The sequence below is a fragment of the Eucyclogobius newberryi genome, unplaced genomic scaffold, assembly GCF_026437365.1.
Source record: "Eucyclogobius newberryi isolate DKJ021-1_F unplaced genomic scaffold, fEucNew1.0.hap1 SCAF_19, whole genome shotgun sequence".
Classification (NCBI taxonomy): Eukaryota; Metazoa; Chordata; class Actinopteri; order Gobiiformes; family Gobiidae; genus Eucyclogobius; species Eucyclogobius newberryi.
This window is the reverse complement of record NW_027315823.1, coordinates 12,961,980-12,974,450: the sequence shown is the minus strand read 5'-3', so window position 1 is coordinate 12,974,450 and position 12,471 is coordinate 12,961,980. Positions and strand designations below refer to the sequence as shown.

At 38.2% G+C, this 12,471-nt stretch overlaps 2 protein-coding genes across 2 annotated transcripts in view; both read right to left on the bottom strand.

The window, feature by feature from the left end:
* The window catches only part of LOC140365379 (serine/threonine-protein kinase 4-like), a 51,580-nt gene extending 45,414 nt beyond the window's left edge, over window positions 1–6,166 (bottom strand). The window contains exon 1 of the mRNA XM_072451766.1: window positions 5,806–6,166. Within this exon, the coding sequence (XP_072307867.1) occupies window positions 5,806–5,852 (47 nt within the window). The 5' untranslated portion in view covers window positions 5,853–6,166. The remainder of the gene's footprint in view (window positions 1–5,805) is intronic.
* A 1,730-nt stretch (window positions 6,167–7,896) lies between these two features.
* Window positions 7,897–10,492, bottom strand: cox6c (cytochrome c oxidase subunit 6C). The gene is made up of 4 exons (XM_072451778.1): window positions 10,395–10,492; window positions 8,418–8,531; window positions 8,103–8,233; window positions 7,897–8,019 (listed from the first exon to the last, which is right to left on the bottom strand). Exons 1-3 carry the CDS (start codon window positions 10,485–10,487, stop codon window positions 8,108–8,110), a joined length of 333 nt encoding a protein of 110 aa, XP_072307879.1. The 5' UTR covers window positions 10,488–10,492; the 3' UTR covers window positions 7,897–8,019; window positions 8,103–8,107.
* Between the last annotated feature and the right edge of the window lie 1,979 nt (window positions 10,493–12,471).

The following is a 12,471-nucleotide window of genomic DNA, read 5'->3' as shown; positions in this document are numbered from 1 at the left end:
AGATCCAAATTGTTGCCATTTTTTGACTCCGAGTGAGGGGGTCAGGCTTCAACAGTCAATGTCGGAAAACGTCTCTATCAACCCGATCGAGAGAGTAAATCTCCCGATTTTAAGATATTTCAATCGACCTTTTGTACGTCGTTATCCTTTATTTTGGTAGCGAAGGCGAGCGGGGGGAACATGCGCGCCGCCAACAACACGGGCGCCGCCATGTTTGTTGTGATGACACTGCTGGGCATGTTTCTCTCCCAGAATGCAAAGCGCAGGTCAAATTTAACATGAAGCCACACCATGACGCAGAACGGCATAAGCAGTGGCCAGGTCACAGAGGCAAGTCTGGCGGTAATGCAACACTCGGATGCCAACTGCCATAAAACAAAAACAACAACAACATGTCCTCGCCCAGTCTTGTGGATGCGCGGCTGCCAAGTAGCGACATCAGTGGAAATATCAAAGCCTAAAGAATGAAGCCTAAAGAATAAAGCTGTACGGTGGAAGCACCAAACGTCAAAGAAGGAGAGGAAGATGAAGAAGAGTCTCCCTGGAATAAAGCCGGTCGGACTCTGAAACAACAACTATTCTACGACAAGTCACAAAGACATATCATGACCTCATGGAAGGAGTACTTTTAAGGACTACGACAGAGTCTGAGAAACAACAAAGACGTCCCATGACCTCATGGGCTTTGTACTTCCAAAGCAATGGAATAAGAATTTTTAAGGACTACGACAAAGTCTGAGGGGAGGAAGAACTTCTATAGGATACAATGACAAAGGCATCTCATGACCTCTTGGGCTTTGTCAAAGCACTGGAGGTCAAAGCACTGGAAGAACAACTTTTAGGACTACGACAAAGTCTGGGGAATAAAGTCTGGCGGTAATGCGACACTCGGCTGTCGACTGCCATAAAACAATAACAACAGCAACAACAGTCTAAGGAATAAAGTCTGGCGGTAATGCAACACTCGGATGCCAACCGCCATAAAACACCAACAACAACAACAACATGTAAAAGGCTCCAAAATTACTGCCAAGAGCCATTCTGATACTGGACGGCATCTCTATCACATACATGGTAGTGTCGGTCCTTGCAGATCCATGGGCAGGAACGCGGGGGAGGAAAGGGCCTTTGCTCGCATGAGGATTGGCCATACTGGACTCCATTGATCACTGAGTAGGATAGGCAAACATCCAACCAGTCTGTGTGGTCACCGTCAGGTGCCAGAGACTGTCGAGCACGTGCTGATTCGCTGTGCTGATTCGCTGTGCGGCTTATGAAAGAGAAAGGACCGGGTTGGCCTTGTGGTTTCAGAATAATGGGCGGGAGTTCAATCTGCGGAACGTTCTTGCAATCCAGTCACAGGGTTTGTGTGAGGCTGTGGTTGCTTACTTATAGCACAGGGTTGGGTAAACGTTTATAGAGTTGGGGTGTGTTGGAGACTGAGCCGAGGATGAGGAGCAAGAGGATCTTCTAACGCGCTTTGAACTCATGGAGTAATGGAAGAAGAACTTCTAACTAAAGAATACGACAGTCTAAAGAATAGAGTCTGGCGGTAATGCAACACTCGGATGCCAACCGCCATAAAACAACAACAACAACAACAACAACATGTAAAAGGCAATATGGGTTCCCCCTACATGGTCTGTTTAATGTATGTAAAGTATATGGAGGACTGAAAATGTAAGCGCATATGCGTTGCACAATGCGTTATTCAATGCGTTATTCGTCCCTTGGGATGAAAATAAGTTCACCAGAGCGATAAAATTATTCGACATGGCGCTTTTTAAATACAGGAGACGTCCACAGCTCTACCCATGACGTCACAAATCTGGGAAATTTTGAGTGTTTTCTGAGGCTCAGAGGGAATGGACTTACTGAATGAAGCTAATGACAACTCTGGGTCTGTTTTTGATGAGACAAATGTTATAACACGGTTAATAGCTCAACACACTCAATTTTGCATACTTTTGTTGTTTAAATCACAGTGTCTCTAGTGTCAGCGTACGACTGTGAATGTATCTTGACATGAAGCAAACTGTACAGTTAAACGTAGATCTTTTGTAAGGTCAAAAAAAAAATCTATCTAAATATAGCATTTTGCACGGTACGCTGGGAATACAGGTTGGACCATCTTACATACATGACTAATGAAGCCTCCCTATGAGCCTGAAGCTCCAAACCTTCAGTAGGTCAGCAGTTTAATGAGGAAACCTGGACAAACTGATTACGAGCGCAACAGTGCCGACTTTTACTGGCACCGCTCTGATGAGTGACAGAATAGGAACTCATCACTTCCTATAGTCATCACACACAGACCACAAAAACGACCTTTTCCAACTAAACACAGACCACACAAACTACCTTCTCCAACTAAACACACAGACCACACAAACTACCTTCTCCAACTAAACACAGACCACACAAACTACCTTCTCCAACTAAACACACAGACCACACAAACTACCTTCTCCAACTAAACACACAGACCACACAAACTACCTTCTCCAACTAAACACACAGACCACACAAACTACCTTCTCCAACTAAACACACAGACCACACAAACTGCCTTCTCCAACTAAACACACAGACCACACAAACTACCGTCTCCAACTAAACACACAGACCACACAAACTACCTTCTCCAACTAAACACACAGACCACACAAACTACCTTCTCCAACTAAACACACAGACCACACAAACTACCGTCTCCAACTAAACACACAGACCACACAAACTACCTTCTCCAACTAAACACACAGACCACACAAACTACCTTCTCCAAACTAAACACACAGACCACACAAACTGCCTTCTCCAAACTAAACACACAGACCACACAAACTGCCTTCTCCAACTAAACACACAGACCACACAAACTACCGTCTCCAACTAAACACACAGACCACACAAACTACCTTCTCCAAACTAAACACACAGACCACACAAACTGCCTTCTCCAAACTAAACACACAGACCACACAAACTGCCTTCTCCAACTAAACACACAGACCACACAAACTACCGTCTCCAACTAAACACACAGACCACACAAACTACCGTCTCCAACTAAAACAGCCTGATAGAGGTACCGTATTTTCCGAACTATAAGTCACACCTTTTTTCATAGTTTTGGGCCAGAGCGACTCATGTGATATTATTTGTTATTTTCACACTGGCAACTGCATTTCACATGTTGATTATTTTCACACTGACAACCCTTAAGAGGGCGCTCTAGGCTCTAAGCGACGCAGAAGAAGAATCTGTACTTCCTTTACCGCTGGAGTTTGTGGAGTTGTTTAGAAGTGACACAGAGGAAGAAGAATTCAATGGATTTAGTGATTTGGGGTAATACTGATGCTTTGGTAAACTTGTTAGCATGTTCTTTATGCTGTAGTTATCTCAATAACTGTTAATATGTTACGTTAACATACCAGACACGTACCACAGTTCTGTCTGTGCGTCATGTAGCTGAAGGTTCAATCAATTTCCCCCGTCTTAAACTCCTGTGCGATTTATACTCCGGAAAATACGGTATATCAAACTCTATTATCCACGTTTTATTCCTTATCCTCATAAGGAGTTGCAGTTGTTCGAATCTATCCAAGTAACCATAGTCCACATCCAGTGTTTGTAATGAATTCTAAGACCTGGTACTAAGACCTATCCCATAACGAGCCGTGTTATCCCAACTCGTTACAGGGTTAACACAGAGACATAGACACACAGACGAACATTCACACTCACAAATAAAACGTTCTGGGTCTTGTCTTCTGTCCTCAAGTTCTAGTATTCTTCTAAAATCAACACATCTCTATAAACATGTGTGTGTCGCCATGGTTAAACGCTTTGGCTGCCCTCAGTAACTTGCCAATGGCTGAAACCTGATCCATTTAAACCTACTGGGATCAAAAGGATAATCCCGGGCTCACCAATCTAAATACTCTGGATTACAAAGCCTTTGATAGTGACAAATCCACACAGCAGTATTTATTTAAGGGCTGACAGACGCAGTGTTGGGTTCGGCGCTGCGGTTACGGTCACGCTACCCCAAAGCAAGGGTCAATTTCACAGCTCGGAGCGCTCGGGTTCGCCACGGCATTTCAGACACACCGAAAACTTGAATTCATGTTTTAGTTTGAACTAGTTTGAGTTGATTAGATTGATGATTTTGCTGGCATTGTTGTAAGAATAAGGGCCGTACATTTTCTTTAAATCTTTTGAAAAATGTATCTGCTTGATTATACCTTTATAATCATTTGGTCTACGTGCAAAAGGTTGACATTTTTAAATCTACTTTATAGTCAAATACGTTTACTTTCCATGGGTTTCAGAATGATGAAAAATGGTGGCGCTCTAAAGGTTAGTTTGCAGCACGATAAATACTATGTCGCTTCATCGTTCAACACATAATGGATGGAACAATCGTTTTTTCTATTTCTCGTGAGTAGTTCTTTATTTAAACTCATGCAGAAGATTTAGCCAATTTTCTTTACTACAATAAGATTTGAACTGTAAACGATTGAATGAATCACTTGTATGACTCATTACAGATTTTAACTAATCAATAAACTATTTCAGCTGACGATTTTTTAACAATGATGTACATTTAGAATTGTTTTTTTGCGATGATCCTTCATTAAAGTTATTGTGTGGTATAAATTAGTTTCTATGTTATCATTTATTATCACCTACATTTTCTTGTAACTAAACAAAAGCCCTAAATGTTCTTTAAATGTTGATTATGACCTACTGTTCCAAGAACGTTTAGGGAAGCAAAGATTCAAACGTTCCCCAGAAGTTGCAAATAACCTTCAGATGACATTAGCTTGTAGTTCACACAAGTTTTTGTTTTGTTTATTTGTTACTAATCAGACTCTAATTTTTGATCTACATTTTTGTAAACAATCCCAGAGCTTTTAAAGGACCAAAAATTTTATGTTCCTCAGACGTGGCACAAAAACCTTCAAATAACGTCTGCCTGAGGTTTTATTGAGATTATTTAGTAACCAACCAAATGTTTAGAGAACGAAAAATTGATGGTTTTCTGATTATAGAATATATAGACAAGATGCTCCCGGAAAACAATTGGCAAGAGACAGTTTTCCTATTGATTAAGATTTATTTTGCCCTGAAATATTCAAAACACTTTAACCTGGTCATTTCTGTTAAACAATATTTAAACAAGAATCTTAATTTTAAACAATATCTACTTTAGCTGCGGGGAATATCTATAGAATGTTGTGAAGCCTGAAAGTTTACTAAAAGAATTTCAACACACTACAGTGGCTTTTCTTCAACATTCCCTGATGTTTTCATTTAAATAAACTAATTCTAAACTCATCTTTCAGCTTTGATTTATCCAAGGAGCAGTTGAGGTTTGTCAATATGAACAATAATATGACCATTTTAATTAGACAACTTTATGTGTTTTCAAAAGTTTTAACCGTGACGTGTTATCAAAGTTATTTTTGAATCGACAGAAGGAAAGTAAAAACATGAAACTGAAAGAAACAAGTCCAGATGACATTTTTGGACCATAGACTAGTTCAATTTAATGACAAATCAAATAGCAATCTGCAAGAGAGCAAGGACTTTATTAAGAACTAATATGCACACAACTATTTCACACATTTAAACACGTTTCCAAGTAAAACCGTGCAGTGTTACATTTCTAAAACCTGGCTCCCAAAATGTCAAGGCTATTTTAAAATAATATAGGCTCATTTTTAGCCCGTGAGCAGCTAACTCCAGCAAACTCAACGGGCACGTCAGAGATTATTATTCGTTTTGTAGCCTTACCTGCGAGGATGATGCCTCATTTGAACTTTATCCTTGTTCAAATCCATGTTGTCCACTTCGAAAATGGAAATAGTTCGTTTGCAAAGTCAGCGGATCGCACCTGCAGCCCAAACTCGATGCTAAAAGTAACCCGCAGCCGTGTGTTAGCTGCTAGGTGGCTAACGCGGCTAGCTCCCTCTCTCTCTCTCCAGTCGCGTCTTCACTTTCTTCTTCACGTTATCCGTTTATCGTCGTTTTCGTGCCACTCGTGTCGTTCGTGGAGGTTTGTCCCGGATGCCCTGTCCTCTGCGGGGGGCTCATCCTCGTCCCTGGACCGGGACAACTTTGGGTTTGTTTGGTAGGCGCGGTGACATCCACTTGAAACCAGGAAGAAGAGCGGAGAGTGTGCGGAGAGTATGCGGGACAATGAGACACCGCACGGCCGCTAGGTGGAGCCAAACGCACGCAAACGAAAACTGTAGACCGGATGTACAAAACAACAACAAAGTCCTTAAAATTAATCAATTCTGATGAGAAAAGGTGTGCAACTTCTGCTTTACGACTTATAAAACAAGTAGTTAGGTTAGTATTTATTTCTGAAGATTTATAAGGGGCAAAGTATAGAGACATTAAAGTGCATATGACAAGGACTGGACCGACAGCATTATTGACATATAGAAAATGAAAAAAGTAAATCACATTTGCACTTAATCTGAAAATGGACAAATTTGACAGACTCTGGACTAAATGGGATGTTCGGGTCCTGACTAGAACCAGGAAGTACCAACACATTAGTCCTGTTCTCAGGTCTCTGCACTGGCTCCCTGTGGCTCAGAGAATAGACTTTAAAGCAGCTCTGCTTGTGTACAAGTCTCTCCATGGCCTAGCACCAAAGTACATCTCAGACATGTTAGTGCCATATGAACCATCTCGGACTCTGAGGACCTCAGGGACCGGCCTCCTGCTGGTGCCCCGAGTCAAGACAAAACATGGGGAATCTGCGTTTCAGTTTTATGCAGCTAAAATCTGGAACAGTCTTCTGAAGATGTGAGACAGGCTTCTACTCTGACAATGTTCAAATCTAAGCTAAAAACAGTTTTGTTTAGCTGCGCATATGACTGAAAAATTTTTCTTTGCACTCTTCTCTTTTGTTTGTGATTTTATTAGTTTAGACAATCAGTTGGATTGATAATTTTTAATTTAGTTAATTTTATTGTATTTTGTATTTCTGTTTCTGTAATTTCTTTGTGATCTTAATGCATTTTTCCTGCTGTGTGAAGCACTTTGAATTGCCTTGTGTATGAAACGTGCTCTACAAATAAACTTGCCTTGCCTTTATTTTGGTGTGCCTTAAGTTTCATTTGGATGTCACTTTTTGTATCGTTCCATGCTATGTGCTCTTGTTCTGATTGTGTTTTTTTTAAATGGAACACATGATAAATAAAATAAAGTGTAAATGGCATGAGATTACACATGTCATTAAAATGTAGTGATTATATTAAGAATTTTACAAAAATAAAAAAAAATTGCCTATTTTGGTGGTTTATAATTTCACTTCCTGGTTGGACATGAGCAGATGTTACACCATCAAGTAAACAAAATCCAAATAGATTACACAATAGTAATGATTTGACAAATAATACCAGATTACCTTTTATTTAAATGATGGTTGAGTAAATTGCATTTTGAATTCCACTTATTGATGAACTGTTCTCTCTCAGCTCTTTTTCCTTTAATTTTCATTACAATTACATAAAAATTAGGACCAGAGTAATAAACAATGCTTCCCGTCATATGCAATATTGAGGACTTTTCAGCATTCAGTTACTAGCTAAACTAAACTCCAATTGAAATTTGTTAGTGCTTCAAAGGGGGACAAATGTTTACAAAAATGACATGTTTTTATGTATTTAGTTATAACACTCTCAAGCAGATACCTTTAGTATATAAAAAAAAAAAAAAACATACTTAAAACCCCATAAATCACTGTTACCAATAACTTATCTGGGTCAAAATGTGAAAATATAGTGTTGGGGACATATATCAAAAGGGTTTCTCATTATCTCAGTTAAAAAACAGTCAAATAAAAGCAAAAACATACACACAATAATATACATTAATAGAATAGTTTATTTAGTTGAACATAACAGTAATGTTCACATCTGATCAGCAAATAACATTCGGGCAGCAAAGGAGACTTTCTTCTTACAAGGAATGAACAACAGGGATGAGGAGCTACAAAGGAAAAAACAGATTAAAACTGAAATACCGACAAGTTTCATCGAGGAAAAAAAGCCTGTGATTTAAAATGTCCTCACCTCATTTACTCTCCAGTGGGTCGCACGCTTGTGAAGATGCCCGCTTCCCTCATGGCGTTAAACTCTTTGGTGGCATCATAATGCTTGTAGAACTCAGCATAAGCCTGTTTCCTGGGCTCTGTCACTGTGTACTGCGAGACACAGCGAGCGTATTAGTGCACGAAAAACAAACATGAGCCAAACCATTTCAAACCATCCAATTTCTATGTACTAAACTAAACGAAAAGAATGTTAAAATGTTCAGAAATCATATTAGACCTAAATTAGTCAAAACAAACGTAAAAAACAAACAACCCGGTTCAAAGTCAAACTTACCTTGAATCCAACGGCAGCGAGCAGAGACAGCGCGAAAGCGATGGGCAGGTGAAACCTCAGCCGCTTCCCCAGGAGTCCCCTCATCACAGGCTTGGCCAGAGACATGGTGAGATACTGTAGAGAGAACACAGAACCCTGTTCAAACTATGGCTACCACCACATGACAACCAACAATATTCTAACGATGCAAAGTGAAGTCAACAAGTGTTATCACAGAGCTCGGGATCCAATGTCAAGAAAACTACAGTTCAAACTAGTGTCGAAACTCCACTGTGTTTGATGCAGGCGTTCAATAGAGCTACATTTGCCCATAAATAAATACAAGTAAACAAAAGAGCAACCTGATAAACTGCTGAGGGACTGGTAAAAAAAAAAAAAAAAAAAAAAAAAAAAAAAAAAATCACTGTAGAGCAGAATTTTTTTAAAAGATGTTTAGTATTTAGCATTTTATAATCACCTGGGGTTTAGGATAACAATCCTGAGCACTATAAGCCAATAAAACAGATTATCACTGTTGATAAACCACAGAAAAAAATAAACTAGTCTGGAGATGTTGATTAAAATGTTGCTTAGATTTCTTCAACAATGTTATATTATTGACAGCAACTAACAATTATTCTGCTAATCAATTAATCTAGCAATCATTATTTTGAGTCAGAGTTTGAATATATTAAGTTTCAAAGCAATTCTCAAAGGCTGCCATTTTTTGAAGTGCCATTATTTCTTCCACAGAAAACAAACTATCCAGTTTTGATCTTATTTTGCAATTTGGTTTGCATTTTCTTAAATACTAGTGAATGTTTTTTATTAATTATGATGTCAGTTTCAGTCAATTTCAGTCTATTTGTCAGTTCTCATAGACATGTTTAAAATGTATGTTTTTCTGTTCAACCATAAATTTATAGCAAATATAATCTCAATACTAATCAGAAAAATTGCAATTAGATATTGTCCCCAAATCGAGCAGCTATAGTTAGTCATTTAGATCGTGAAAGGCCCATTTTCTTTGACATTTTGATGTGATCCCTGCGCCATATTGAGTTATAAAACCTCTTCTTTCAGCACATTGCATATTTTGGAGTCTGTATAGTTCAGAAGATAATGGGATTAGAAAAAAATCGGTTGACAATTATTTTGATTATTGATTAACTTGTAGTAATGCCCTAATGCTCTGCCAGTTGGTGCAGCTTGAACAAACCAAAAACATATTTGGAAGAACATGGGCGAGTGATAGACAAAAATCAGCATTTTTTTTTTATTTTTAATCAGTTCTATAAGTAGACATTTTTATATGAACGATATTGAAATGTTGCATATCCTCACAATATTATCTCAAACTCAATACACTGTCCACCTGTACGAAAACGTAGTCAAGCAAATGTACCGCTTGTGCCTTTCTACTCAAGCATTCAAATTATAAACTGTAAGCTCATGTAAATCACCATTAATTGGAACATATTGTGTGAGGTTGGAGGCGTCTGAAGACACGACGTCATCACGCACCGCTGCCAAGTCAGATCAGCAAATCAAACAACTATCCAACATACAGTAAAATCTAAGTCTGGTCTTTAAAATGACTAAATACAGCTCAATAATTCTATACTAAACGCAATAAAACAAAAGTTCCACAGTGATATTAACTAGCATTATATTACGAAAGCGCAAACAAATCTTGATCCATACAGTCTCAAAGTCATACATTTAGCATATGAACGATCAGCTCCATAATCAAAGAAAACAGTACCAATTGGAATAATAATGGATTTGACACGAGTATATTTTACCTCTTTATGACAGCGATAGCACAAAGCACAAGCTACACGAGAGCTAATGTTAGCCTCCTTTAGCTTCGTGGAAGTCAAAGCGATTTCTCACCATCAAAACTAATGTCATACGCGGGGTCAAAATATAAGACGTGGTCCAATCGTATCCTTAAAGTATCGTAAAAACATGTGAGGTTTGGGGGAGAATACTTACATTTTTGGACGCACGACCTTCACACTGAATCTGCTGTGTTTCAGTACCGGAAGTGGTTGAAATGGGAGCCGGAGAGGGACAAGTTTCAAGCATTTATGCGAATGGGTCAAATAAGGTCGTTGACAAAAGTGTAATTTACGACTAAAACTGTGTACATTTGCGATTAAGTATAAATAAATGTGTTTGAATAATCAAAACTATACCACTACGCAATATAATATCTCAAGACGTCTGATTCTCTGGCTTGATGGCAACGTTGTAGTTTTACCATTTAACCGCCAGAGGGAGACAAAGCACAAAATAGTTAACATGAGATCTGCATAAAGGCCGACCGTTTCCAACCAGGCGCAGATAAGCAAAAGGAAAATACTGAAAAAAATGAAATTTATTTTAATGTACGAAATGTCATATTGTACAGTTCTACAAAGTTAATTGCCGTGGGCACATGATTGTATATTTACAAAAAAAAAATATTTAACCTTGTATAAAGCTAACAAAAAGCTTACCAAAATTCTCATTAAAGTGCATGTAAAGACAGTTGCATGACACGATAACACGCAAAGAGAAAGCGAACATTGTTGTCAGAAGTGGGATAATGGTAGGCTTTTGAATGTATCTATCCCCTTGGAGACAAGCAGTTATAGGAGATCTTCTACTGAAAGTGTTTTTCAGACTTCCTATAAGTGATCTGTTCTTCTGTATCTACCTCTGTATCTACCTGCGTTGCACCAATGAAATTTCCCCATGTGGGACAATAAAGGAATATCTTATCTTATCTTATCTTAACTCTAAGTAACCTAGTTACTAGTCAGATCTGTGGAGCTGCGATCACACTATAAGAACAAATGTTTTTAAAGGTAAATATAAGAGCAATAAACAAAAGTTTGATGCCATACTGTTGAAAATTCCAGGGTAAACAATAACATCTCCCACGAGACACCTGAAAAGTTACATAGTGCACCTTTGAGTTTCACAATAGTTATTACAATTATTTTCCATATATATATATATATATATATATATATATATATTAATAAAAAATGTCTTTGCGTTTTCTTTCACAGGTAATAATTACACCATCTAGAAAATGTTATGTCACATGGAAAGGAAGACTTATTTAAACAAACAATTCAACTGTATTGTCTATAATGTAAAACCAGTTTGTATGTGACAATATTGTGAACATATAATTAAAAAATCTATATTCCCATTGACGCGCTATTATCAGAGCTTCTCATACACCTCTTTAACTTTGCAGAAGTTTCCGGTTTGTCTCCCAAAGCAACAAAGTCCTGATTTGCGAAAGTCACAGGGACAAATCTCCATACAACTCTCTAATAATAATAATCAGACAATATCTATGTCTATTATAGGGCTATTCAACGTACTTGTCCCAAGGGCCAGATTCTTTGGAGGGCCAAGATCTCTGGGCCGAAGGTGAACAAAACACACAACTACTGAAACAAAAGTTGGGGTTTCACAAAATATCCCCACTGTTTGAATAAATGACGTTTATACAATACAATAATTACTGATAGATTACATTTTTGTGTGAAATAACATACAAAATGCTTTATCAACATTGCTTAGCAAAATTGCCAATTACCAAACCAGGTCTAAACTTGTGCTAACCGAGAATGAAACCAGTAAACAAGCCGGTATATATATTTGGAAGATGGATTGTGGGCGGGATCAAATCGCTTGGAGGGCCGGATTTGGCCCCCAGGCCTTATGTTGAATAGCCCTGGTCTATTAACTGTGGTCTATGTTTTGTTTGAGCAAACCAAACCATTTTACTTCAGTCATTTGTCCATAGAAAGTCTTGTTCATGCATGTCCTTCCTTATTGGTTTATTTCATTTTCTTTGTTTTATGATTTATTAATATGTATACATTGTCAATGCTTTTTGTGTTTCTAGTTTCTAGTTCTAAAAAAAAATGTGTACAAACCAGCATGCGATTCTATTGCCCCTTTAAAATGCTCTGTCCTTAGAATGTTCAAAATTACAGAATGGAGGCGTTTTAAGTAAGTAAGCCACAGTTTAACATTTCCAGGTTAGAATAGTCAGTTGCTAAGT

Excerpts from the sequence above, each read along its gene's own strand:
- cox6c (XM_072451778.1), bottom strand. The coding sequence starts at position 10,487 with ATGCTTGAAACTTGTCCCTCTCCGGCTCCCATTTCAACCACTTCCGGT. Across the intron at positions 8,532-10,394 it reads AAGGTCGTGCGTCCAAAAAT|TATCTCACCATGTCTCTGGC; the intron begins GTAAGTATTCTC and ends TTCTCTCTACAG. Across the intron at positions 8,234-8,417 it reads TCGCTGCCGTTGGATTCAAG|TACACAGTGACAGAGCCCAG; the intron begins GTAAGTTTGACT and ends TGTGTCTCGCAG.